At 51.2% G+C, this 26,387-nt stretch overlaps 8 protein-coding genes across 8 annotated transcripts in view; 4 read left to right on the forward strand and 4 right to left on the reverse strand.

Moving 5' to 3' along the window:
• CNA06210 (Pol II transcription elongation factor, putative) overlaps window positions 1-1,800 on the reverse strand; it is a 4,178-nt gene extending 2,378 nt beyond the window's left edge. Inside the window, exons 1-7 of the mRNA XM_566970.2 lie at window positions 1,647-1,800; window positions 1,573-1,594; window positions 1,499-1,509; window positions 1,273-1,444; window positions 1,114-1,224; window positions 828-1,063; window positions 1-775 (exon numbers count right to left, since the gene is read on the reverse strand). The exon at window positions 1-775 is cut by the window's left edge and continues 503 nt beyond it. Of these exons, the coding sequence (XP_566970.1) occupies window positions 1-775; window positions 828-1,063; window positions 1,114-1,224; window positions 1,273-1,444; window positions 1,499-1,509; window positions 1,573-1,594; window positions 1,647-1,730 (1,411 nt within the window). The 5' untranslated portion in view covers window positions 1,731-1,800. The remainder of the gene's footprint in view (window positions 776-827; window positions 1,064-1,113; window positions 1,225-1,272; window positions 1,445-1,498; window positions 1,510-1,572; window positions 1,595-1,646) is intronic.
• Window positions 1,801-3,117: 1,317 nt separating this feature from the next.
• On the forward strand, window positions 3,118-14,768 carry CNA06220 (conserved hypothetical protein). Its single transcript, XM_024656333.1, has 21 exons — window positions 3,118-3,661; window positions 3,709-4,835; window positions 4,892-5,215; window positions 5,268-7,333; window positions 7,392-7,680; window positions 7,739-9,081; window positions 9,130-9,205; window positions 9,261-9,326; window positions 9,373-10,279; window positions 10,351-10,908; window positions 10,966-11,114; window positions 11,155-12,026; window positions 12,076-13,298; window positions 13,350-13,495; window positions 13,543-13,723; window positions 13,773-13,969; window positions 14,023-14,087; window positions 14,143-14,187; window positions 14,238-14,301; window positions 14,355-14,519; window positions 14,568-14,768. Exons 1-21 carry the CDS (start codon window positions 3,238-3,240, stop codon window positions 14,589-14,591), a joined length of 10,311 nt encoding a protein of 3,436 aa, XP_024511973.1. The 5' UTR covers window positions 3,118-3,237; the 3' UTR covers window positions 14,592-14,768.
• Window positions 14,769-14,890: 122 nt separating this feature from the next.
• On the forward strand, window positions 14,891-18,182 carry CNA06230 (hypothetical protein). Its single transcript, XM_566972.2, has 5 exons — window positions 14,891-15,006; window positions 15,054-15,687; window positions 15,736-15,786; window positions 15,840-15,948; window positions 16,004-18,182. Exons 1-5 carry the CDS (start codon window positions 14,933-14,935, stop codon window positions 17,836-17,838), a joined length of 2,703 nt encoding a protein of 900 aa, XP_566972.1. The 5' UTR covers window positions 14,891-14,932; the 3' UTR covers window positions 17,839-18,182.
• CNA06240 (fatty acid desaturase, putative) lies at window positions 17,926-19,545 on the reverse strand. The gene is made up of 3 exons (XM_566973.2): window positions 19,267-19,545; window positions 18,484-19,203; window positions 17,926-18,419 (listed from the first exon to the last, which is right to left on the reverse strand). Exons 1-3 carry the CDS (start codon window positions 19,510-19,512, stop codon window positions 18,096-18,098), a joined length of 1,290 nt encoding a protein of 429 aa, XP_566973.1. The 5' UTR covers window positions 19,513-19,545; the 3' UTR covers window positions 17,926-18,095.
• A 58-nt stretch (window positions 19,546-19,603) lies between these two features.
• Window positions 19,604-20,980, forward strand: CNA06250 (diaminohydroxyphosphoribosylaminopyrimidine deaminase, putative). The gene is made up of 5 exons (XM_024656334.1): window positions 19,604-19,794; window positions 19,839-19,909; window positions 19,957-20,193; window positions 20,278-20,474; window positions 20,530-20,980. The coding sequence occupies exons 1-5, from the start codon at window positions 19,628-19,630 to the stop codon at window positions 20,620-20,622; spliced, it is 765 nt and encodes a 254-aa protein (XP_024511974.1). The 5' UTR covers window positions 19,604-19,627; the 3' UTR covers window positions 20,623-20,980.
• CNA06260 (conserved hypothetical protein) lies at window positions 20,663-23,971 on the reverse strand. Its single transcript, XM_567214.2, has 11 exons — window positions 23,801-23,971; window positions 23,671-23,741; window positions 23,541-23,614; window positions 23,383-23,456; window positions 22,775-23,327; window positions 22,580-22,721; window positions 22,010-22,519; window positions 21,800-21,942; window positions 21,432-21,739; window positions 21,117-21,369; window positions 20,663-21,054 (listed from the first exon to the last, which is right to left on the reverse strand). Exons 1-11 carry the CDS (start codon window positions 23,936-23,938, stop codon window positions 20,888-20,890), a joined length of 2,433 nt encoding a protein of 810 aa, XP_567214.1. The 5' UTR covers window positions 23,939-23,971; the 3' UTR covers window positions 20,663-20,887.
• A 159-nt stretch (window positions 23,972-24,130) lies between these two features.
• CNA06270 (hypothetical protein) lies at window positions 24,131-24,851 on the forward strand. The gene is made up of 3 exons (XM_024656335.1): window positions 24,131-24,267; window positions 24,337-24,398; window positions 24,457-24,851. The coding sequence occupies exons 1-3, from the start codon at window positions 24,188-24,190 to the stop codon at window positions 24,690-24,692; spliced, it is 378 nt and encodes a 125-aa protein (XP_024511975.1). The 5' UTR covers window positions 24,131-24,187; the 3' UTR covers window positions 24,693-24,851.
• CNA06280 (conserved hypothetical protein) lies at window positions 24,812-26,329 on the reverse strand. Its single transcript, XM_024656336.1, has 6 exons — window positions 26,193-26,329; window positions 25,771-26,118; window positions 25,572-25,703; window positions 25,442-25,513; window positions 25,127-25,384; window positions 24,812-25,070 (listed from the first exon to the last, which is right to left on the reverse strand). Exons 1-6 carry the CDS (start codon window positions 26,259-26,261, stop codon window positions 24,927-24,929), a joined length of 1,023 nt encoding a protein of 340 aa, XP_024512080.1. The 5' UTR covers window positions 26,262-26,329; the 3' UTR covers window positions 24,812-24,926.
• Window positions 26,330-26,387: the final 58 nt, after the last annotated feature.

Raw genomic sequence — 26,387 nt, forward strand, 5'->3', positions numbered from 1 at the left:
CTACAATACCGTACAGCCCTGTCTGCTCGCCTTCATAAACTTCAATCTTGTCACCAGGGAAAAGGAGAGATGTCGAGAGGTTCTTGTTGGCGTCCGCAATAGCAGAAAGATCGAATTTGGCTGTGGAATCATCGTCGCCGGTGAAACGTGAGATCTCTTCAAGGGTAGGGTTGACATCCTCCGTCGCAACTGCAGGGATCTTGACATCCTTGATACAGAACCCGTCGACGTATTCGTCGTTATCGAACAGATAGCTGCCTTGAGCGCCTTGACGCACACTCTGTCGTCCATAGATCTTTCGTACGTCGTCATATGCGAAAAGACGAGCTGGCGGGCGAACACCACCGGGCTTCCCAATGGCAATGCGTTCCTTCCTCTTTTCTCGAGGCGTGAGATCGATGCGAGGAATAAACTTTATACCAACGACACCGCTCGTGATCTGGTCAACATCCACCACCTGCGCCAAGTCACCCGCGTGTTTTCCCCTCTTCATTCTTACCCACATCCCTGGTGTGAGATTGACATCTTTCTTCTTCATCTTGAGCAAAGGTGCCATCTCCTCAATGGGAACGAGGTTGACGCCCCTAGACATGAATATGCCGACAATGCCATTAACAGCGGCGCTCACAGAGGCGGACTGGCGGGCTTCGATGAAGATCATCCCTGGAATGGAATCGCGGCAGAAGACGGAAATGACATCGATGGGGTTTGCAGAGTACTGTTGTGCAAAAACCTTTCGGAAAATTGAGGCACAGATAGCGTGTTCTCGGCCGGACTACAATACCAGGTATAAGGAATGAATTGCAGTCCGTTTGAGAAACACTAACCTTGACAACCACCTTCCACAAGCTTGGATCATTGACACCAGGCATAAGCAGCCTTTGCGGGACTGCGTCACTGTCGCCGTTATACCTCGCTGCACCGGCATGCCTCTCCTTCAATCTCTGTACAATATCATGCACATCCTCCTCTTCGTTACGTCCAAAGACACGATTAAGTCGGCGATGTTGATGATCATCCCGAGCTCCAACATCCTCAGGCGCCTCATCAATGAACTCAGCAACTGGATGTAATATGAGCAAAGATCTTTATAGTTTATGAAAATAAGCCTACCGTCTCCATAATCGTTGTCTTCATCTTCTTCTTCATCCTCGTCGTCTACTTCGGCTTCGACATCCAAGAATCTAAACTTCTTCTGCTTCCTGCGTCGCTTTGCACGTCGCTCTAACAAGATCTTTAGCCCATATCCTTGCCAGATCGTTCAGCACTGACCTCCATCGTCATCTTCATCATCTTCGTCCTCGTCATCGTCATCATCGTCCTCATCCTCGTCCTCGTCATCTTCACCTTCGTCAGCCCCTTCCGCTTGAGCGTTACCTCCCTCTTCCCCATCATCTTCCTTTGGGTCTTTCTCTTCATCCTGATTATTTACGACCTGAGTATCCTACAACGGACAGTGAGCGCGAGAGCGATGGAAATTAAAAGTGAATGAACCAACATCGTCCTCTTCTACTCATCAATCAATCAATTGACAATCAGCGATGGAAAAGCTTTTATTGAACAAATTCCTACCGTCAGGATCCACTGCTCTTGCCTAGATACCATCAGCTTGTCACGCATACACCTGTCTTGATATTCCTACTTACCCTCTTTCTCCCGGCTAACCTTCTTTCCTCCTGCTCTTCTGCAGGTGACTCAGGCGGCGAACTTTTTATTTCGATGTCAGACATATCACTAGCTCGCCTCTGGAAGAAGAATGTGTTATTATATTACGATATCGAGGCAAAGACACTGAGTGAATTCAACCTTAGTATCGCATGTCCTCGCCGACCAGTCGGTGGAAGATGGAGACCTTGGAGAAAAACAATAAAATAGGAAATAGAAATTGTTCTTGTCAGACGCGACTGGCTTCTGGCACGTTGGTTATGTATTTCACTCACGCACGCAGCAGTACTCGTACTGAAGTAACTGAATGGAGTAGCCATTGACATCTCGTCCATTGCTAAGGAGATATACACAGCACCTTAGCAGATCGAGGAGAAGATAAAGCGCGCATCTCCGAGGTCGTCATGCACCTGTTCGAACCGCCGGAATCAGGCAGTACTACGTAGTACTGAGGGAAGGCAAGTCGGATACTAGGTCAAGCTGGAAAGGAACATGTAGAGTTGCATATGCTTCAGATCCTTGATATTAATCTCTGCTACCTGGTGGCGATGTGTTAAGCCTTCATGATGCATTATGATCCAAGATTTTTTGATGATTCGCTGGTCCTAATAACGAGCCTCTACCTCTGTTGTATTACGTAAATTTCGGGTCTCGATTGTACCAGTACTAATACTCCCTGCTATTGTATTACTTCATTCGTTCGTTACTGGTCAAATATCCGAGTCATTTACATGATAGAAGTATAGATTATTCTTAGCCGTCCATAAAAGGAACATTGGACTTTTGCCCGTTGTGCGCCCATTAATCACGTACATTGTTATTGCGGTGCAAATGCTGAGTGGTGAATAGTGAGTGGTAGATGAGTGCTGTACGATACAACGAGTATAGTTGTGACGTATTACTAATAACCCATGTCAGGTCGATATAGTCGCGTCTGCATCATACAGACAAACGCATCTATCTTTGTATTAGGGACGAATAGTATGTGTGCTCTAAATATGGATGATGGATGACAGCTTGTCGCCTGTGGTTGTGTGGGGCAAAAATGAGTCACAAGTGGAATTGATGGTGATGAGGGTTGGAGTCTAATGTGCACGGACAGGAGGTCCCTCGACGGTGCAGAGGAGAGTGGGCTGTACCCTCGTCCAGATGTTGGGTGGTGGGCTCTGGATTGTGCTTGTTGTGGGAGTTGGAGGCTGGAGCTTGGAGGGAGAAGGGCGGATTGGAGACAGAAAATCACAGTCCCAGATGAAAGCGGATGCGGACGCGGATCACCCAACGGAACAACCATCCTTGCCCGGCCATACACCGCACATTCCCCTCGCCCTGTGCTGAAACGACCACAACACCTTTCGCATACAATGGGCCCGTGCTCGCCATCATCCCGGTGCAGCCGCCAGAAAAAGATAAAGAGCCCGCTGGCGACATGAATTAATACAAGGACCACACGCCCAGCATCTCTCACTGACATCCATTCCCAATAGTATTTTGTACTGACTATAGCAGCCTGGCATTGACCCCGCGATCCACAAGACATGTCCTTGTAGCCCATTCTCGACCTCATCTCACGACATGCCCGACCCACCTCTTTCCCCAACACCCCAACGCTGGCGCTCTTCGCCCGATTCCCCGCATCCCGACTTCGCAACTTTACTATCGACATTCGAAACGACATCGACAACTGATGATTCCAAGAGCTCAGGGTCGGCTTGGGCCACTCCCAGGACCGCAGACTCGAAACGATCATTTAACAACGGACAAGAGGAGAAAACAGCAGAGATTGAGTACAAGACCGCCTCCGAACATACAGAAGCAGAAGCAGATATGCCAGATATAAGGACATCTTCGCCTTCTCCGCAAAGGCCTATCGATTCGAAGTGTTCTGAGGGACCTCTTAGTCCTTTGCTTCCGCCTAGTCAGACTCAGGTTTCTGGTGAAAGCGCGTCTGCCGCAGTGGGTAAAGCAGCGGTGGCCCAAGCGCATGGATCCAACTCTCGTGAGTCTTGCTCAATGAGTAAGACGCTTCGGCTGATAACGTGGTAGTACGGTCGGGACTCCGTGAAGCACCATATAGCTCTTCGACTTTCAGCAGTTCTGTCACCCCTACCGACCTTATCCACCCCGAGCACACCGGCCAGTCAATTGCGACGATAGACGCCGCTTATGATGGTGTTCTCTCCGAGCTCGACGCTCTGGCCAATGCCAGTGCATCTTCTGCTTCCCAGTCCGCCATCTCTTCCTCTCAGACAAAAGGTATCTCTGACCCTGGTGCGACCACTAATCTTTATCATCCTGTCCCTTTCCGTCAACCGATGCTTGGTCTGAACTCAACCCTCCCAGAGACAGGACTGTTTACTGGAGAACTTTCTCGTTTGTCCACCGTCAGTGAGAGGACAGAGCGAAGTTCAAACTCATCAGCTAGTCAGCTCAGCCCCGTGGTCCCTGGAGAATATCGCAGCCATACGCACCCCCAATCTGCATCTGCAATTGCAAACAGGTATCCTCTTATGTCAAGTCCAACCAAGGGAGTGACAAACTCTGAAACGCTGCAAGCGACACCGAAGAAAGCCAGCGATCTTATCAGGATGTTCGAGTCCAAATCCACACCAACAAAGGGTGAACTGCCACCGGTACCTCAACAGTTCGCCATCTCTCCTTCGCGCATTTTTCCCGACAGAACTGGCCCAGCTCCGCCTATACCTCCCAAGCCTGACACAACGTCCGTTTCTCTTCGGGCTGAACTACCAGTTGGGGCCAACCTCCAAGCATATTCACCTGCGCCAACTCCACCACCCAAGATTTCATCGCCACTTTCCCAAGTGCGGACTATGATTGCCTCTTGGCGCACTCGCTCGGGCTCACCATCTCCAAAATCTGGAATTACCCAAGAAGGGAATCTCCCCCTTCTAAGGAGCGGTGACAACGGCTGGAATGTCAGTATTAGGAGAAGGAAAAGGCATCAACAACAGCAGCAGCTTCGTGGGCAGCAAATGCAAGAAGGTCTTGCTCATATAATGATGGACGAGCAATTGACTGGTCCACATGATAAGGTGCAGCCTCGGATCGATATCTACGGGATCAATAAAGACCATGATCAATCACCCACCAGATCAAGCTCTCTGAGATCCGACTGTAAAGCGCCTTCGGAACTCAAACAATTTGCAGGAGAGGTAAATCGTTCGTCCGAAGCGAATGAGGCATATTAGTACTGATTTCTACGTCATAGCCTATTCGGGCAGGGACTTTGTATTATCTTAATGTTCACGACGAAGACATGAGACCTGATTATGAATGGGTCAAAGCTGACGGCCGCTTATATAGCGAAGGGCTAGAGTTGACTTGGATCGGTCCAAAGGGAAGGGCGACCGTCACACTGGACCTGGAGTTTTGCGATGGTAAGGTATCCTATCCCCTGCATGAAAATGCTCATAGACCTACAGAGGTGGCTTCTACCTATAGCCCCAACAATCCCAAGGCTGGGGAAGACATCGGTGCTCTGGCAGCTAAAAGGCAAGGTGCGCTAGCCGACAGCCTTTATCCATTCAAACTTGTGGGTCATATGATGATCTGTCTCATCAAACACTGACGACAAGTGGTGATAGGTCTACGACGACGGTGTTGAAAGGCTGGCTTGCGACACAGCCCGAGACCGGGTACGCTGGGTAAATGCCATTTGGACTGTTCTTGAACACACTCGAACGCCCATCGCCAACCGGTCCATGTCACTTAGGGCTAATCGCTCTTCATCTGATCATGGCAGTGATGCCGATGGATCCGCCTCTACCCATTTTAGCGCAGAGAATTATCGGCCTCATCCTTCTCCCCGTGGAAGCGTTAATCCTCCGCTGTATACCACCGATGACGCCGTCATCGAGACCTCTGGAGGTCTTCATGCCCCTATCGTACAAAGAGGTAGCCGGAAGCTGGCCGCTCAAGGATTGGAAAGAGTGAGAAGTCTGAGGAGAGTTGCTAGTGAGGCAGACCTCAAAGACTGCGCCAATGACTTACCCTTCTCGGCTGAACGCTTGCCCGCTACTATGACCGATCTTAGTGAGATACCTCTATCGACACGCAGTGTCCTACCACCTACTTCTCAGGATTTTATCTTTGCGCGTGACATCAAACCACCCTTGAACGGATATGAAGGTGAAGCCAAGTCAACCTACCAGACCCCCAAGGAGGCCAACTCGACAGCGTCACCCGCTACTGGCTTCCATTCTCGTAATACTGTGTCAACGTATCGGGCTGCTCCACCCTCGGAATTTGACCATACGGCTCAACAGTCGCCTTCTACGTTCGGTAGCCTTGCGTATCCTTTGGAATTTGGATTCGCAAGCCAAAAGATTCATAAACCCGGTGCCAGTATAGAGAAAATACTTTCACCATCTGGATCGAGTCATAATGCAAAGCCGGAAACGTACACCCCCACATTTCAAAATACGAACAAACCCTTTGGTAACTCCCATTCTGAGCAGACTGCTGTCGGTCTTTCGACTCCTATGCGTACTGTTGAACCGTACAGCCCTGTCGGCGACAAGTACCCTTTTGAATCCTCTCCATTGCCTAGTATCCCTCAATTAGCTGTGACCGGTGCGTCGCCTAATGAGAGGACAGCTTGGACTGTCCAGCCGCCTCAAACTACAGTTGAATATATTCATGATCATGGCGTGGGTTCTGTGGCGACAACACAGCCATACAGGGATGCCGTGGGGAGTCTAAGTCATGAAGGCATTGGCGACTCACCGCACATTGTGCCTATCGACAAACGATCCTCATCATCTTCGATGCAGACACCCAGAATTAATCCCGTCCATTCTACTTCTAGAAGCTCAAAGTCCACCGACTCATCTTATCAAACAGCACCGCCCACGTTGCCGTCTCGAAATTCTCAGTATCTAACGGCCTTGGCCGGCTCGGTGAGCTCTAATTCTGCTAGAGAAGACGTGGCAAGTGCTCCGATCAGCCCTCAGAGATATCAACTTCATGATGCGCCTGTCCCAACGTTTCAAGGGATGTACCCCAGGGGTTCTGATAATGTTTCTCAAGGACACAATCAAAACTCAGGCATTGGACTGCAAACTCCCCCTTTACCTCTTGAATCATCATCTGCATACGGCAGCACAGACCCCAGCGATCGACATTCTAGTTACTTGTCTCGCCCACCTACTAATGACTACATTACTGCCGCGAGCAAAGCCCATTCCATACCGTCAGCTGTAACCGCGTTACGCTCCCCTTCACGCACCCCTCGGTCATCGGAATGGGCCAGTGCATCCCCTTACCCAATTTCTCACGAATCTCTCTCTGAAAATGCATTATCACACGACACAGATCGTCTTAGTTCACGTCGGGGATCGCGTGCATGGACGCAAATAAGCCATCCTGATTCAGATGACGATATGCTTGCCGATCTGGAGAGGCGTTCATCCACAGATAGCTCAGTCTCGAGACCAAAAATGGAAGGTTATTATTTGACCACCGCTCCTATGCCATCAAAGACCGAATGGGCTGTCAACACTCATGGCGACAGTAAGACTTCATCGGAGAAAACGCCCTATGCTACCGCGATGGAACATACATCCTATGACAGCGCATGGGAGAGTGTTTACGCCTCTGCCCCTTCACGACAAGGGCAAAGCACCTACATGGCCACTGCAGTTGGAGCCACGTGAGTCGCTCCCCTTTTTTGCCCTTTGTCTTTCTGACCTGTGATGGCTTTTACAAAGTTCATATCATACGGGTGCCAGCCCCTATAGTGCTTCAAGTCATACACTCTCTGCGAAACTTGCGGCCCCAATGTCTGCAATAACGTCTGCCAAACCTATTAGTATCTCAACAGCGTCTACCATACCCTCTGAAAGAATTCCAGCGCCTACTGTACCGCAAGGGTCTCCTCCATCTCCATCTATTCCTCCGTCAGATCCGACTTCATCATCATGGAGCTCCACAGAGAGCTCCACAGAGTCAATTACTACAGTCAAGGCTATTCAGAGCACGGACGTAAATAGACTTTTGGTATGTGACTAGGGCTCAAAGAACTTACACCGCGTAATGCTAACTCACTGTGTGGCAGAATTTCTTACAGGGACAAGAGCAGGCTAAGCAAGGGCAGACGACAAGGATTGGGAACCAGCTGGACAGGATTGAGCGAAAAGTCTATCAAATTGCCGAAAATCAGTCGGCTCTGGCTGCACGTGACTCTCCTCCACCCCTTCCTTCAAAGGACAGCGACGACGACAGTACACCCCCCTCTTCCCCCACCTTTTCCTCTTCCTCCTCTTCCTCTACGGAAACGGCGCGTCCTGTTACTCCTCCCCCTCTCATCATCCCAGAAGTGATCAATCAACAATTTGACGATTTGCGAAATCTACTGGGGACTCTTATCGGAAGACAGGAGGATCTCCTTGGTCGTCAAGATATGATGGCACGAGAGCTTGAAAGAAAAAGAAGCTTTGATGTCCAGCTACCTGATCGCGGGACTGGTCTGGCTCGTTTAGAAGATCTACTCAAACGGGTGCTTAATCGCGTGGGTGATAGTGATCCCGCCAATGAATACAGGCCAACTTTTGAGGAGAAAAAAGACTATCTGGCTAGTCACTTTGCAACTCCTACGACAGAAGGCACGGTCGAAGGTTCCATGTACGGTGGTGGAGGAAGTGTGTATTCTAGTGAGTTCGATGGTCCAGGTCGACGTGCGCCGGCGAATAGTATGAGCTCCAGGTACGAACGCAGTCATCTGGGACCTCTGAGCAATGTACCTGAATCACTCATTGAGGGTGAGATTCCTTCTCCGGAGTTTGACGATGATTTTGCGCTCTCTGGTCTTCCACCTGATACGCCCCCTCAAGAGTTTATCCCTCGCCAGCCTCAAGGACGGCCTAAATTCTCCAACACAGCTTTACGTCAACACCATCAGATATCCACATCTACTCAGCCTGGCCCCCAACCTGCTCCTCAGCATTCTACGGCCCAGGAATACCGTGAGCCAGAGTACAATGAAGAAGGATATGAGCCTGCGGCAGAACAAGCCGTCACTGAATACGAGCCGTCGGTCCAGTCAGATCCGGAACTTATGCCTCATCCTGCCAAAGAAACAACCGCACAACAATCGCCTGATCAGCCTCCTGTTCCTTTCCGTACCGAAGAGAACTATCAAGATGACTACGAACCTTATCAAGGTGAAACATACGCTCGCGGTCCAGCACGTCAGGCCCCTCCCCCTCAACAGCTCAATCTTCCCACTCCAGTCAATTCTCCCCGTAATATGCCACCGTATCATGCCCAGCCCGGTCCTTCTATGCGCCCACCATTTCCTCCTGGTTTCGGTATGCCACCTCCAGGACCTGGTATGGTCGATATGCCAAGGCCATCACTTCCAAGGATTGCTGGCGTTCGCGATCCCATTTCTACCACTTAGTAAGACGAAGACAAGCAAGTAAATGAGGTGTTGACAGTTTCCTACAGTTTCCGTCGCGGCTTTCCTCCTGGTCCCATGAACCCCATGGGCATGTTCCCTGGGCCAATGGGCATTCCTGGCCCTGTGAGTACACATTGTTGTTCCACCTGAAGATTGAAAAGCTAATGCCTGCCATAAGGGTATGGGTCCTTTTATGCCTGGTCTTCGTCCGGGTTTGCCTGGTTACGGTGGTCCTATTGGTCCTGTGAGTAAATGTGGCTTTAAGTAAGTTAAGTGCTGACTTATGATAGAATGTCAACCCTTCTCTTCGTCGTCCTGGATTTTTCCCCCCTGGTGTCACTAGTACCACTGGTGATTATGGTTTACCTGCTGCTGCTCACTACAGAAATGGAAATGTACCTGGGGGAGGCCCCATGGGTCCTCCTCCTCCTATCAATTATGGTAACACAACTACCGCGGATACTGGTCTTGGTAATACCACGACGGAGTCAACCGTCACTACGCCATCTGCTCTTACGGAAGAGATTGTTACTCCGGCTGCCTCGCTGACTCACATCTCGGAGCCTGTCCACGTTTCTGTCACCGCGTCCCAACCAACACCTTCACATAATGCTTCCTTACAAAATCCGCCGATCGTGGCTAATTCAATGCCATCAACTCTCTACGCGATGGGTGCTGAACCAGATGATGAGTTAATGCGAGTTTTGGACAACGCACAAACGATTGCAGTTGCGCAAGGTGATCAGCAAAATGAAATGTCAAGGTATCTTCATGGTATGAGCGACCAGATTGCCGACGGAACCCTCGCGACCCAGAACCGACTGGCAGATATCCTTGATGATATCGCGGTTCTGCGTGAACAGATTAAGCCTAAGCATGTACACGCCCATGTTCTTCCTGATGGTACAGTAATGCTCGATAATGGCGATATCATAGATGGCATCCGCGGCGTTCCGGCTCCTACTCCACCCGGTTTACCGCCACCTCCGCCCCCTCCACCTTCGGCTACTCATGTAGAAGGCAGGATATTGTCTGATGGTACAGTTATGGTTGGTGGAAAGGTTGTCGACGGCATCAAAGGTGCTCCATCGGCTCCCACTCCAACTACACCTGCTGCCGCCCTGGAAGAGGACATTGCCAAAGAGGAGGTTGTCAACATGGAGCAGGATAGAAGATTAGCGGAGCTACAGGAAAAAGGTAAGTCTGCCTGTCCATTTCTATTATGACTGAAACACTCTGACTAATGCGAAATACTCATAATGCCTTAGTTGAGGAATTAATGGCACGTACTGCACCGAAAGAGACTGTGATCTACGAGGAAGAAGAAATTCTCTCAATCAAGGCTGACACGAGTTCTCCCCCGGCCAATCTATCATCTATGGAAACTCCTGCGCACAGCATCGTGCCTACTCCTTTGGTTACCCCTGTTGTTAATCAAACTTACAACCCTACTGTTAATGGCTCCCACGAGAGAACTGTAATACGAGAACGTGAAATCGTTCGCGAGGGTCCAGCTGGCAGACAAAAAGAAGTCATATTCGAGGAAGGAAGCCGAGACTCTGGTGGAGTGCCTGCTGGAACAATCGCCGGAAGTATTAACAATGCTGTGGCTGCAGATACTGCTGCGGATTCTGCTCCACGTGTGACTATAGCGGCGACTACGGCAGATGGTAGTGTGATTGCTTCTATGCCTACCGGAGCGGCCATCAGTTCTGTACCTTTCGGATCGCACATTGGTCCAACTCAACTTTCCACATTAGCACAGGGCAGTCTAGGGGGGACAGCACCGATTCTTCCCGCAAGAATGCCGGATCCTCCATATGCCGGTGAGTCAACGCATTTGAACTATGGCTATAGCTTCAAACTGATTTCTCTTCATACAGACTCTCATATTCATACACGAATCAACCCCAGGACAGGCAAACCTTTGACCATACCACATGCCCTTTCTGCACAATCCATGTCCCCAATCCAGACTGAGCATGATTTTGGGGATCAGCCTTCACATCTCGTTCGAGAAGAACATGAAGAAGTAAGTTACACTTGGTAGCAACTGTGCACTAATGACTCAGATTATTTCACGTCCGACCGTTAATGGGCCTCCTATCGTCACTCATAATACCTCCCGGTCCTATACTCAGCGTCCCGCAGGTCCCATGCTTTCCGGCGATGGCTTTGTTGGTGAACCAAAAAGTGTAGCAGGCAGTGTAGCGTATTCCTCTGGACATGGTCACTTGCCTGCTGGCGCGCCCTCGGCTGTCTTTGCCGATCCAGCACGTCCAGTAACTGGGATAAACACTCTTCCTGCATTTTCCGAGGACCGCCTGTCCACGGCCGCCCATATAGAGGACCATTATTCTAATCACGAAAACATCATGGCACAACCTCAACCAGCAATTCCTCATCAAAGTGCTATGCATGAGACTCGTACTGTCACTCCACGCCCGACTCCTGCCGATGTTAGGGGCACGTCACTCCAACATACTTCACAACCCTTGGCCCCTATTGGCAACTCAGCTCCTTCTGATGGAGCCCCATCTCACGTCTCTGGGGGGTTCCCTGCGAATTCTGCTGCCGGCCACGTTCCTTCTCAGGTCGGTATGCGTCCGACTCCATCGTCTGCGGCCGATAGCCCTCATGTAGCCCATACCGTAAACAATGCCCCAAACGAAAAGAAACCTGCTGATGCTTGGGATACCAATCACCCTAGACCTGGGAACCCTACAGAATTGTCGAATTTGCCCATTACTGATACCGTTGCGAAGGATCATTCAACGTCGAATGGCGCACATGACTCCCACATCGACCCGGAAGGGGCACGTCTAACGGAATTAGATCCTCCCGTTCCTACGGCTGCTACCGACGGCTCTAAGAAGAGTGGTGTCCATTGGGACCCGAGGATACCCACAAAAGAAGTGCCGCTACATCAAGATCGAAGTCTCGAGTGAGTACCGCAATCTCTATTTCGCGTCATGTGCTAAACTTCGGTGTAGACTGTCTTCAGATAATCCTCCACGTGCAACAGATTTTGCGAATGTTCCTTCAGGATCTAACGCAAGCCCTTCGGGTGGGGCTGCTGATAAGGCTCCTGCCTTCCTTGGTGATGCAGGCGCTTCAAGCGCACATGCTGCCCAACCGGGCCCAGATCAGACACCGGGGCTACATAGGGCACATCCGTCTGGTATCCTTCGCAGACACAAATCGAAGGAAAGCGTCAGACCTTCGCGTGACCCTAAATCCGTCGATCATCCCCCGACTATGGCAGAACTGGCAGAAGAGGGCAGAGATCTTACGGCGCAGCCCGGAGGTCAGACAATTCATGTACCCACTCATCCCACTTCTGCTTCACCCAACAAGCTTAAAAAAACCATATCGTCTTTCACGGAAGGTAACATGGCAGACCCTCAAATTGTTGCCAACAATGTTCCAAGCGAAAGCGCCTTAACATCTCAAGCAGCATCTCGGGCTCCTTCTGTACATTCTGCAATGCCTCCACATGAATCTTTACAGGCTTCCACTCATCAACCCGCGGTTCTTGAAGAGGTATTACTTCCCGATGGAAGGACCGCTTACATCGAGAGGAATACCCCTTCTACGGCCGGCGCCTCTGCTGCACCCCTGCCTTTTGGAGCCCTATCCGTGAGGAGCCTTGCCCCGGCTTCCGACCATCCAGATTCTCCAAGCTTGTCGCCTCCGCCACCTGGTGCTCGCCCTCCTAGTACCCTCAAAAAGATTTCTTCTCCTAGCACAAGTGATGAGACTGAACATACAAACGTTTCAGTCGCTCCCAAGCCGCTTACTGATGGAGCTACAAGCCGTGCCCCAACTGAGTCTGAACTAGGCAAGGGTCATTGCAGCGTCTGCTGTCCACATGGGGCCCGTTTGCCTACAGGTATTCCTATAGAAGCTTGTGCTCATCAGAATGGTGCTTTGGGCGAAGCCGTTCCTGGCACATCTAATAAACCTGCAGCGCCCTCTGGACCTCGCTCTCAAAAGTCTATCGATAGATTTAATAGGTCCCCATCTATTCATGGGATTCCGACACCGGAAGGCTCTATTATTGGGGAGGAAGAATTACCTTTGGAGGAAGGGGCGATCCCGGCCGAAGGCTCTACACGATCTGGTCCTATGGTGCCCTCTAATAAATTGACAAAAGGACGAAAACCGCCCAGTTTGACGCCAGAGGAAGCCATGGAAGACGCGAGGAAACTTGCAGGTTTGTCATCCTTCAGGTGCCAAAATTCTGCCAGTTACTGACGCTCTGTAGTGAAACAAAAGGCTGCCGCTGAACAAGCCGTCTCCGAGAAGGCTGAACGGGAGGCGAAAGCTGCTGAAAAAGAGGCCAAAAGGCGGCTGGCAGACGAAAGACATCGTCAGAATATGGAGGCTTTGGCCAACTTGCAAAAAATTCTGGTAAGTGTCATTTCTAACAAACGTCATCTCCTCTAAGTTCGGAATAGGACGCCCTCGCAGAGGAACATCAAGCGGAGAAGGCAACGGAAGGAGAGAAGTCTAAGGAACAGGAGGAACGAAGAGGGGACAAAGCAGCGAGAGACAAGAAGATAACCGAAGCTCTGGATAAGCTAGTTGCCGAGAGGGACGAAGCCAAGAAGAAGGCAGCAGCGGATGATAAGAAGCCCGGTGAGTAACAGAAATGTTACGAAATGTATGCCTCTGATCTTTCAAGCAGGGACCCAAGCTATTCTGGATGCTCTCAAGACCGCTGGGGACGGGCAAGCAGCTTTCCTGAAGAAGCTTGCGGCCGATATCATGGAGCAGAACTCCAATCAACATCAGCTCACTCAGCAAGCTGCTCAGGCATCTGCTCGAGAACAGGTCGGCTTCAACTTAGCCGGATACCTTGACGACTTCTCCAAGGCTCTTTCTGTCAGTATTTTGGAGCTTCATAGTATTGACTGTGGCGCTGATGTAGCCTTAAGGGCGAGGTCCGTGTCTTGCTTAAAGAAGTAGGAGATCTGCGAGAATCTAGGCGAGCATTGTACATGTGAGTCTCCAGCGCCTTTATTGCTGTGCGTGCTTTCTAATATATGACTTTCAAGGGAGCTTGCCGAACTTCTTCTTATGAAAGGACGTCAATCTGCAGGGCAAGTGTTTATGCTTGATGACGCTATGTATAAACTAACCGACTCTGCAGGGACCTGATGGCCATCTTGCCCTACCCTGTGAATCCGCCTAAAAACCCAGTAGCTGAAAAGAAGGTAAGAATGATTCCAAAGCTGCTTCTTCGAGGCTAATGGACCGTGCGTTACAGGAGGAAAAGAAGCCCCCTGCGCAACCTAAACCTCCCGCTGGAGTTCCCGCTTGGGCTGGTTGGGCCCCTCCCTTGCCCCCTATGGTCGGTACCCGGCCTCTTCCTCAACCTGGAGCCATTAACATGGGTGGTGGTGCTGTCCCAGCACCGCCTCCCCCGACTGGAGTAAGTGTAAGAGCATTATAGAAAGACTGTTTGCTAACGAATGTTCAGGGCCGACCGCTACCCCAAGTGTAAATAAAGATTTCGCAGCTGATTTCTGTATAATAGAATTGTGAATCTTATTATCATCTCTTTTTGCATGTGCTTTTGCCGCGCACTCTTTTATCATATAAAAATATATTTTTAGCGTGTTTAGATTTGTTTGGATTATATTCTTTTCACGAATTACGAAATGCATAAAATAATATAGTCTGCTGATAGTAAAATTATATTATGCGGACGTCGAAGATAAGTAATCACGTGACTCACGGTTACTTCCGAAATACTCTCTTACCACTGTAGAAGGCAAATTTCTAGAAGCTGTTGTTAGATTCAACAATTGTAGCCTCTTCTGCAAACATCAACTTTCAAAGGTCATGTTGAGACCCAGCATAGTCAGAAAGGTAGCCAGGATCAGGCATGCCAGACTTGCTTGCCAAAATTTACACACGTAAGTTGGCCAACGCTCATTACTCCCGCCAGCTGATGTTTGAGCAGACAAGATACATATCCTCCTTCCTTCCATTCCTTGTCGGAGAAGAGTACCACGCAAACCTCATCTGAAAGAAATTTCCCTCTCTATAAACCCCAGAAGCATGCCCAAGAAATACCTCTAACTGCAGACACTCTTGCAGCTCTTCCTTCCGAACAAGCTCTCTCCCGACAACTCAAACGGCGTGTCACCCAAAAAGCAGTCGAAAATCTTCCGGAATTCACCGAGGATGAGTTGAGGGATTTCTACGCAGCCTTGGTTAAATCCGGATCCAAGGACAATGGCGGGATATATCAAGCGCTGGAAGCGCCTTCAGAGACAAAGAAAATCCCTATGCCGAAAAAAGAGAGGGAAGAAATCTTAACGGGCATGGCGGGAAGGCTGGTTGGGGAGGGGGGGCTTGCCCTGCCAAACGGTTCTACGCGATATGGTAAATCTTTGGAGCTTGTTGTAAATGAAAACCAGTCTTCCGATGCTCCTTACGCCATTCTTGATGTCTTGTCCCAAGCAGCCATATTGAGTGGTCCGAGTGAGACAAGCAAAGGGAAGGCAATGGAAGGTCAACTGCCCCTTAGAAGCCTTGAAGTACCTTTGGGATTGGTCACGTCCAAAGAATGGGATGCTCTTTTCCAGGAATTTGTAAGCCTTTTCTGGATCAAATATGATATACCTGCTCACTATTCGTAGATACGGAAAGGAGATGCTGCAGCTGCCGAGTCTCTTTTGGACATTATGGATGTAAGCGACATTGAGATATGTGAGAGTAACCCACACTGACAGTCATTCGGTAGGCCCATGGTGTCCCAGTCGGTATCGAACGTATAAACAGCGTCATACATGTCTATGCTCTTCAAGGTCGTTCTGAAGATGTGGCTCGTTTAACCTTGGATGTCACTGCAAGTAAGTTATATCTTTTCCGTCTCGATCATCACCATAATCTTATAATGCGACATAGTGGGCGAAACTGTCTCGTCAGATCAGCAAGATGATTATATTCTGTCTATCCTCCGGCAAACACCATCTAATCCCGGTCCGGCGATTGCCCGCCTCCGTCAAGCTGAAATAGCTGGCACTCCTTTCCCCCAATCGTCCTATCAAGTCGTCATCTCACATCTCACTTCACCGTCTTCCATCGTCCAACCAAACTCTCATACTCGGGCAGTTGCTTGGGACTTGTTTGCCCATATGCGTCTAACTGCGCATCCTACTCCGACGCGGGAGCTGTATACGACAATGATCAAGTCATGTGGTGAAGCCAGTCAGCCTGAACCCGAGCGAGCGAGGGATCTGTGGATTGAAATGACAGAGCAGGAGAAAATTGAGCCTAGCACGGAAGCTTATAACGCGATCATCAAATCTCTAGGAAGTACGAAGAAGGACTACCTCGAAGCATTTGACTTGCTTCGGCAGATGCTGGTCAAGCACAATGAGGCAGTATTCGTCCCTTTTGAAGAAGAAGACGGTATCCCAAGGTTCAGCGAGTATGTCCCAACGCTAGAAACGTTTGCGTCGGTACTAGAAGGGACGAAGCGGGCAGGAGACGTCAATCGAGCCAGATGGGTCTTATCAGAGGTCATTAAACTATCAAGAGCCGGCCAGGCCCTGAACGTGCCAAAGTGGAAGGAAGGGCCTAGTGGTGATTTGATGGCGGCTGTGTTCATGACTTATGCAGCTTGGAATCCAGTGCTGCGCAAGAGAGAGGTCAAAATGAAGCAAGCTTCGGAGAAGCCATATGGAGCAGCGTCCGAAACGGCGGTCGTCGAGAAGGAAGAGCATAGGCTTTCGAAGGGCGAAGAGTTCCTCAACGTGGATGTTCTGCAAGACGTGGTTGAGCCTTCTGCCGGCTCTTCGTCGATTGAGTATACTCTTGAAGAACCGCCTGTCAATGATTTTTTCACCCCGCTGTCAAGCGCTGACGCGATCCGCGAGTGCACGAGTCTTTTCCACCGCATCCTCTCCGATATCCAGTCTTCTTCCTCCACCTCTGATTTCCTACCTTTTCGCCACGTATATATTACGCCAAAGCTCATCAATTCGTATATCTCTGTGTACAATGCTCATGGCCCGTCCCTGTCATCTGTGAAAGATGTGTACGATACCGTGTGGGAAGAAGCGTCGAGCGTCACTGGTCGTTCCGTCAGACCCAACGCCTGGACTTTTATCCCTCTGCTCGAGAAATGTGCTTCAGGATCTCGAGGGGGTATATACCCGGCCGACCGATCCCTAGCTCTCTCCTGGGGACGTGCCCTGTGGTCGTCATACCTCGCATTCTTCAAATCCGCTTCTTCTGAACTCGCTTCGATCCCATCCTCTGAACACCTCACTATCCAGCGTCGCAAGTACCTCTTCGGTTTAGGCGACAGGCAGACTGAAAAAATGTGGAAGGCTGTTATCAAACTCGAGGCTTTGCACGGCGACGTTGATGAAGCAATGAGGTTGCTTGAGGAATTCCATGCGACGTATAAGCCCAGTGCTATCACACAATTGTACGCACCGTTGCCGGAAGTGGGCCTGCAGCTGAAAATGTTCACACCGGCCATGACGCCCGAGGCAGATGTACCTCCTCTCTTGTTGTTTGATGATATCAAGCCTCTGCATCAGCGGTTAGTGAGGGAAGCAAGGGCCAAGGATATTAAAAAGGTCAAGTGGATAGCGGCGGGTTACGAAAAGTCGTTGAAGACGAGGAAGGGATGGAGGATGAAGGGTGTGGGACAACAGAGAGAAAAGTCGAGGGCAAAAGATTTAGAACGGCTTCTCGCCCAGCAAGGCGAGATGGAGAGGCTCGAGTGAGGGAAAAGACAAGCTGAATACCCTTATTTGTATATACCCTGCACAAGAATAACCTTGGAAAGGCAAAATGCAACAAACTGCTCATCATACGCAAAACGTGATACATACAGTACATGTCTCTATACCTCTATGGTATCAAGATTTTAAAAATAAAAATGAATGATGGGCGACGATGTGTATGTATAAAAGTCCGTCCCTCGAAGAACCAGCCAACAACGGTAGTGGTGATGGATCGACCAGCGATCATCTGTCGTTCCTCATGTCTTTTTCTTCTTCATCTGCTCGTCCCGATCACTGGCATAGCCCCTTTCCTCCTCTTCATCCATACCATCTTCACCTTTGCCCGAGACGTGACGCGAGCCGTCGACCCAGATGGACTCGTGAAGCCTTTCACCTTTCCCCTCGCGTTTTGCACGACACCACATACCGACGCTGGGATCGGTGATGAATTTCCAAGTGACATACGGCCACGAAGCATGAGAAGGAAGGGGGTCGTAGAATTCATGAGCAATTCGATGAAGTTCGGGTAGACGGGTCCATGGGACGGAAGGGAAATCGTGGTGTTCGTTATGGTATCCTACCTGTGTATGTAATGTGTAAGCACAAGCGGGCTACTGAACTGATTTCTGGGGATATCAAACGTACATTGTAACACAGGATATTGAGCCACCCATAGTAGCTGGTAGTCTCCTGCGACAGTCCCTTGATCAAGTCATCACCTAACAAGTTTTCTCCGACGGGCAAATGGCCCTCCATCAGGTAATGCTCGGCGATGAAATGGGCGGCGCACGGGTGAAGTGAGCCGGCGAAAAAGGAGGACAGCACGAGGTAGAGCCAGGGGCGGATTCCGAAGAAATGGTACCAGAGGAGGTGGAAGCCAATAACACCGACGAGGTTGTAGAAATGCCACCTGGTAAAGGTCTGGGCACGAATAAAGCCGGGACGGATAGCGTAGAACAAGAGCTGGAACGTGGCGAAAAAGGTTTTGCCGGCGACATTGTTGAGCACCAAAGCCTCGAATCGGCTTGGAAGATCGGTATCGATACCGTCTTCGCCCAAAAATTTGTGATGCTCGATGTGGTAGCCTTTGAACGCCATGGCATAAGGGATACCGATTGAAAGATTGGCGATGATGGCAAGGCACTTGTTGGCCTTGATAGATTTCAATGCGAGGTTGTGGGTGATTTCGTGAATGGCGAGAAAGATGTTTTGGTTGGCTGTGCCTCCGACGACGTAGGCGGTAAGGAGCACGGGGAGGGAGAGGGTATGGTGAGACTTGAGATAGAGAGAGAGCGACAGTTGCAGGCCGAGGACGGCAAAGACAAGAGGGAGCGTGGCGGGAGTGGGACCCATGAGCTTTCGGACCTGTTTTTGACGGATAAAGATTAGCCATGGACAGTCGTGCAGCTGGCTGCGACGAGGACTTACTTCTGGGTGGGCTTTCAGTATAGCAATACGCCTCGACCTATGGGGTTCTTCTGTAGTCATCCAGAGAAAGTCTGGGTACGGGTCGACGAAAGGCTCCTCGCTGGCATGGGTGTGCGAGTTGGTCTCGTCGGACGAGTCGTGTTCCCTGTCTGAGGGGTCGGCGGAGCTGAGGGCGGGGGAGGGCGGTGCGTGGCGGGAGCGGGGTGTCGCGTGGGGGGGGACCTCTGGGAAGACGACGGGGTCCATGGTGGGATGGGCGTGGAGGAAGAGTGGAAAGAAGAGATGGAGAAGAGAAGATGCGATGGATAATTTCGCGACGCCGTCTTCTTCGCTCTCTCCGTCCCCAGCCACAGCCCGCTCGATGGCGTCGCCCAGCTTCGTGCAGGAGCATGTCCCGTCGCTCGCTGCGCCGCTCGCCCGGCCGCACGTCACCCTCACCTGGGCCCAGTCCCTCGACAGCAAGATCGCCGGCGTCGCGGGGAAACGGGTCGTCCTCAGCGGCCCCGAAAGCATGCTCATGACACACCAGTCAGTCCTCCGCCGCACGCCGTCCACTCGCTGACACCGCCCAGCCTCAGAGCCATCCACGACGCCATCCTCGTCGGCGTGCACACCCTCGTCCTCGACGACCCCCGCCTCCAAAGTATACACCGTCTCTGGCCCTTGCAGCAAGCACTGACTCCTCGTTAGCCAACCTCCTCCCGCCCTCCCACGCCTCGCCCCCGCCCCAGCCGCTCATCCTCGACCCGTCCCTCCGCTTCCCACTCACTTCGCGCATCCTGAACGAGTGGAACACGAAACCGGCCCTGCGTGGACGGACGCTGAAGCAGCCGTGGATCCTCTGCGGCCCAGACGTCTCCAGCGACAGAATCCACGAGGTCGAACAGGCCGGTGCGAGGGTTGTGCCCGTCCCGCTCGATCCCAATGGTGCGTTCAATGCAAAGAGGTCTTGATATCAAACAGGTCTCTCCGTGATTACCATGACTGACCGTGTCCGACGATTAACACCAGGTCGCATCCCTCCGTCGTCCCTTCCTTCCATCTTGACCTCTCTCGGCCTCAGATCCGTCATGGTCGAAGGCGGCTCACGCGTTCTTTCCAGCTTTCTCCATACCCTCAAAAGAGACGATGGCAGTAAGCTTGTGGACAGCGTCGTGGTCACTGTCGCCCCGACGTTTATCGGTCAAGGCGTCGGTGTCGTTCCAGAGGCAGGTTCTCAGCTGTACAACCCGTTGTGTAATCTTTCTAACCTTTTTGTATTAGGGCGAAGACAAGGGCCTTCCAGGGCTCCAAACTGTACACACGGAGACGATGGGCAAGGACACTGTCATGGTCTGTACAGTCGACGTCGAATAATCCTCCCTTGAGATCTCGTGTGAATGATATCGCTCAGAAACCACAGTATTATGTATACATTATTGGCATATGTAACAAGCTACCAAAACCACACCAAAGCATACACGCTACCGGCCCAAGAATAGGAAAGAGCGTCTCTCTCTCTCTACAGGTCATAAACATCGTCAAACGTCTTGACATGACACATAATGTCCTTTTCGGCTGGTACCTTTCCCCATCTGTTTTCCCAAACAGCAGCATCTCAAAACTCCCAAGCACCCCCCGCCTACCCTATAGCCACTCCATGCACCGGCACATAATCCGAATCAATCTCACCAGGCTTCATGTTTTCCAACAGCTGCTGCATGAATTTGCTCTCAAAGCTCGAATTGGTAAACACCGTGACCAGCGAGTCGGCAGTGGTTCGCAGAATATTGGGCGCCAGCACCAGCGCTTTTCATTTCCGCCTGTCAGCTTTTGCTCTTTCCCTGAACGAGAATGAATGTAAAACGTACCGAGGTTCATTGGACCCATTTTTGTCTTTTCCACGACCGTTTCCTGTATAAACATTTGCACAAAGCTGACTACGAATACCAGCACCCTCCGGTTATAGACTGGCAGCTTTTGAACAATCTCGACCACTTGTCGATAATCCTTTGACGCGATGAGCGCATCATTGTACAGTGCTGTTGGGATCAGAGGTTCTTCAAGCTCTCGTAGCCAGAGTTTGAAAAGGGAAGCTACCACATGAGGGTCACCGATACCTTTCTACTCTCGATGACAATCATTATCAGCAATCATTTTTATTTCTCTTGAAAAGGTAAACTTGCCAGCTGGTAGTGACCTCGATCCATCCGGCTTTTCAGCTCTGCCACACTATCTCCATCACCCGGAACCCTGAATATCCCTTCACTCCTTGTCCCGCCCAGTGCCAATATGCCATCGGCAAGAAAAGGCAGGATGACAGGCACTTTTAGTTGTGGGTATGATGTCTTTTGAAGATCCATGATTCGGACGAGGGATTCGCCGTATACCGACGGATAGAATGCTGCATCAGATGCGTGCTCAATCTCGCCAACAGTAAGCGGTTTTGCCCGACGACCTATAGTGGAGAATGTTTCGATTTTCGTCATGCAATCTATTTGCCATTTGTCGTCAGTTATTGATTCAAAAGAGGTTGAAAAGCTCTGCGACTTGCACTTTGCCATGACCCCAATCCCATCCGACTGATCATTCAAATGCTTTTCCAAAAAGTTCTTTACAAACGTCTCGAAATTCTTGCTAGGCCCAAAAGAATTGACAAACACGCAAAACAATTGGAACCCGAGCACCACAGAGTCACTACATGGCTTTTTCATCAGCATTGCTCTCTTCCGCTCCCCCCCCCCGGATAATGGAATCAACTTACTGGTCGGGGTTTTTGGTAAGCTGTTTGATGACCTGAGAATAAACCTCATCCCTCATCTCTCCCTGTGCCACACACACCTGGATCACCCATCGAATCTCTTCAAGCACCACCATTCGCTCGCCTCGGGATCCACCCCCATCCACAGTCCCACCGCCGCCGGCAAAGCCTTTAGGTATATCATCCTCCTTTCGCTTTCCCTTGAGAGACAACTCGGCCAGCAGGGCTGAAGATCCGGCGTGTGAGGGTTTCGCACCTTCCACAGGGCGATCCCGTTCTCCCATCACATGCTGAATGACTTTGAAGCACGTCACTGCATCCTTTGAGAGCTGTTTGGACAGGACCAACAGCGGGGCAGTGGTAGGCTGTCGCTGCCATTCCATGATGCGTGATACGGGTACTTTGGTGCGAAACATGCCTGTACGCCGGATGGCAAAGTATTTTCGGGAAAAATCATCTGCTTGGAAAGCTTGGATCTGGGTGCTGATATCAAGTGGAAGAAGAGGATGGAGACTTTGGCGAATGACATTTTAATTAGTTTCAAATTGGGAAAGGGGAAAAGGAGGCGCTTACCCTGTGCTGAGGCGTCTTGTCTCGACAGACGCTGGTTGTTCGACAAAGATCGGTTCAAGCGGCATGTCCTTGGGTAAAGCGCTAGTTGAAGCTGCCAGCATCGTCTCTCTCTGCCTTGTTGGTGACGGCTGTGTAAGCTCATCTGCCGGGCACCTTGTCAGCTCTACCCTTTTTTGACATACACTTTTAACATACTTTGAGTATGTGAAATCCCCAACCTCTCTACAGATATACTCTTCTTCATGTTGGCTTTACTCTTCTTATCCTTTTTTTCCAAAGCTTTGGTCCTTCTTTTATCCCACCATCCACCATCAGATGTTCCTGAATTATCACTTTTATCAGCTTCGCTCCCCGTTCTCTCCTCAACCACAGATAACGGGTTTACAAGACTTGACAGGTTGGGGGCAGTCAACGATGTTGGCATCGATTTCCGTTTGGTGGGCGACGCGCTTGGCGATGGGGGAGAGAGGGGAGAATTGGGAAGACGGTTGAAAACGGACGCTGCGAAGAGTCCACGGGAGGGTGTACCGACGTCTGGGGTATGGACTGCAGTCACACTGGGGCTGCCCACTGATACAGATGGTGAGTAGAGGGGGACAGGAATGGTAGGTTTAGGCTGGCTTTTGCTGGGGGTGGCTGCTGGCTGGGTAGTATAAGACCGTTCGCGCGAAGGCGTTGAAGGGCTGTGGATACGGGTATTCGGGAGGGAGGGTTTGTGTACAGGCGATCGTGCGGGCAGAGCGTTACGCTGAACAAGGACGGACATTAGATTGATATGGACGCATAAGCATGGAGAGACATGCCTGAATCAAACCGAGGGGGATGACAAAGGCATTGCCGCGAGGTCTTGTCCACTGTGTCTTTCCAGTCAGAGTATCTGGTTGAGTGAACAGGTGTGGGTGTTAAAACATGCCGGCGGTCAGCGTCGTTTTTTCCTCACCATCGACCGATGGAGACGCACTGTAGTAATACGACCTGTTGTTGCGGGTCGAGTCTGCTAGTTCCCACCATTCACCGTCTGGTGATCTCGGGACGCTGCGGCATACAGTGTCAGGCGCCGCGGATGACCACGCAGCGGGGATGCGACTCACACAAACGCTCCGACCGGTGGATCCCAGCTGCACTGTCCGGATGCAGGGCAGGCGAAGAATACATGCTGCGTCTATGCAACGAGCTGCTGTCAGCGCCGGGCGTCACGGTGTCCGGCGCCACGGAACTCACCAGGGGGTCCGCCAAGGTGACCCAGAACTGCAGGCTCCATCCCAGCGCGGGGTCTTTGCACGTCGCCAGCGCGTCTTCCACAGCGGGTGCTGCGCAGCTGCGAGTGCCAGACGCCCTCGACGGCGGCCGGAGAGTCATGGGCGGGCCGCTTAGCGCGGGCGCACGCAAGAAGGAGGCCATGTTTTGTCTCGCCGACTCTCGCGGGACCAAACTAGCCGGAAACAGCCAGGCACCCGTGCCTAGGCGCGGCATCGCTCGCGTGGCGCGTCTCGCTCAAATTATTGCACTGCCCTCTTCCTTCCTCCTTCCTTCCTCCATCCTTCCTCCTCCCCCTTCCTTCCTCCCACCCCGCTCCATCCCTTCGCCACCGCTTGTTCGCCACCCGCCATGCCCTCTAGACCCCCCAACAAACCACTCTACACCCCGCGACCGCCGCCAGGCATCAGAAGGAAACTCTGGGAATGGTCGTGAGTCCTGCCGTCCCCGTCTCCGTCCCCGTCCCCGCTCCGCTCTGACTCCGATCCCTTGACTTGCAGCACTAAATTCGAGTGCACCTTTGCACTCTCCATGATGCAGCCGTGGGAAAAGGCGGTCATCTGTAAGCCTCTACTATCACTTTTTCACGGCTCGTTACTCACAACCCATCCACGCCACAGGGTCGACCTTGACAATCATCACCCTCCTCTTCTGGTTCTCCGTTTACACCTACCTCCCCGCCCACCTCGCCTACCTCTCGCGACGATACGCGTACTATGTTTATGGCGACGAAGCCGCCCACCTCGACTACTTTGTCCCTAGAGTCGGCGAGTGGGTTGGAGGCCATGTCGTGAGGGGCATCGGTGAAGTACGAAAAGGCATGGGTCTCGCCGCTGGAGGCAGGGTCGAACTGTAGACTGGAAGCCAACTGTTCGTGGCTCGCAATGTTCTGCAGGGTGAATCGCGGTCTGTGAATCGTTAGGTCTGCTAGTCCGTCTGGGAATTTTTTGGATATAGTGTTCCTTCATTGTATGTTCCGTATGTCACACGCCTAATGTATTCACATTCTCTTGTACGGATATCTTTTGCTGCTGACGATAACTATACATGTGCTCGTGGACATACTACCCTTAATCGTACCAGACTTTGTTTACAGTTTGGACTGCCCGGCAACAGGTGCTGCAGGTTGCGTCTTGCTGGGCTGGCTGATCCTAGCATCAATCCACTCGGAAACGATCTTTGCGAGGTCGCTCGGTGTCGGTTCCGTTTCGTTGTGCACTTCGTGGTACATGCCCTAACATACCTTTTCGTCAGCCCTCATTGTACCACTGACGCAAAGAAAACCCCAACCTCGAACACTTTGATGGTCTTATCCCCTGCTTTGACCCCTTGCACAAACCGCTTGGTCGCTCGTACATCACAGATATTATCCTCGCCACCGTGGTAGCATAGCAATGGCAGGGCAGGAGGCCACCTATCCCAAGCGTCCTGGCTGTCAAGCCATTCGCCGCCATTCAGCATGTCGGCAACACCGCGAAGCGACCCGACTTGTTCGCAAAAAGGATCCGACTTGGCCGACTCGTTGGGTCCAGCGTCGTGCGACAGATGCTACCATGGTGTCCTCGTCAGCCACTATCCAGCCTCTCGCACGTTTTATCGACACACGTTGTAGTCCATCGGAGTGGGGATCAAGAACGAGCCCAGGCCAACGTTGGCTGCAAAAGATCCCGCCTTGATCTGTCTACATGTCAGCCAATCCAATCTTCTCAACTGACGAGTCATTCCAAACACCCACTTGGTATCCCGGCGCAGGGTTGCTAAGCCTAATGAGCGGTCCACCTGCAATCACCCCCGACAGCATATCAATCGTCTCTTTCGACGGCGGCGGAGTCGGGCGCATAGGAAAAGCAAGTGCTTGTCCACCTCCCTGATTCCCTCCTCCTTTATCAGCATCCATAACCACCGCAATCCCCACATCCCTCTGAATTACTCACCATACTGAAACCCCATAAAAACAGGGGTTTCCCCCCAGCCCTCACGTTCTCCCCATTCAAAAACCATTCCATGTCTCCAAACACTTTACCCCACCCACCTGTTCTCCGCTTCCCATTCTTTTCAACTTTCACCATTTTCCCCTCCGCTTTCCATTTTTTCACCTCGGGACTGGACGATGATAGAGGCGCTTGCGATGTCCGACCGTGTCCTCGTTGGTCGTATGCGGTAATGTGAAGATTGGCCAAAGACGCAAGAAGGTTGAAAAATGCATCATACCGAGCAATATGTTCAGAAAAGCCGTGAACAAAGAGAATATAGGCTTTGATCTCGCCGGTGCTTGGGGACCACTAGGGCATAAGAGATCAGCTGTTTTTCTACCAAGGGAAAAAAAGATGGGCGATATCGGAAACAATATGCGCACGCGTTTGGTGTAGAACGGAGTACCCTCCGGCCCAAGGACCCATTCTTCTGTAACAACTGACTGCGCCATGTCTTGAACAAGTTGAGAGATAAAAAGATTGCAGAACGCTCAGAGGAAATGGAAGAGAGGAACCAACGAAGGGATGAGAATAACAAGAAACACTGCAATCCAGAAAGCGTAAAAAGCGTAAAAGCG

Source organism: Cryptococcus neoformans, chromosome 1 (genome assembly GCF_000091045.1).
Source record: "Cryptococcus neoformans var. neoformans JEC21 chromosome 1, complete sequence".
Classification (NCBI taxonomy): Eukaryota; Fungi; Basidiomycota; class Tremellomycetes; order Tremellales; family Cryptococcaceae; genus Cryptococcus; species Cryptococcus deneoformans.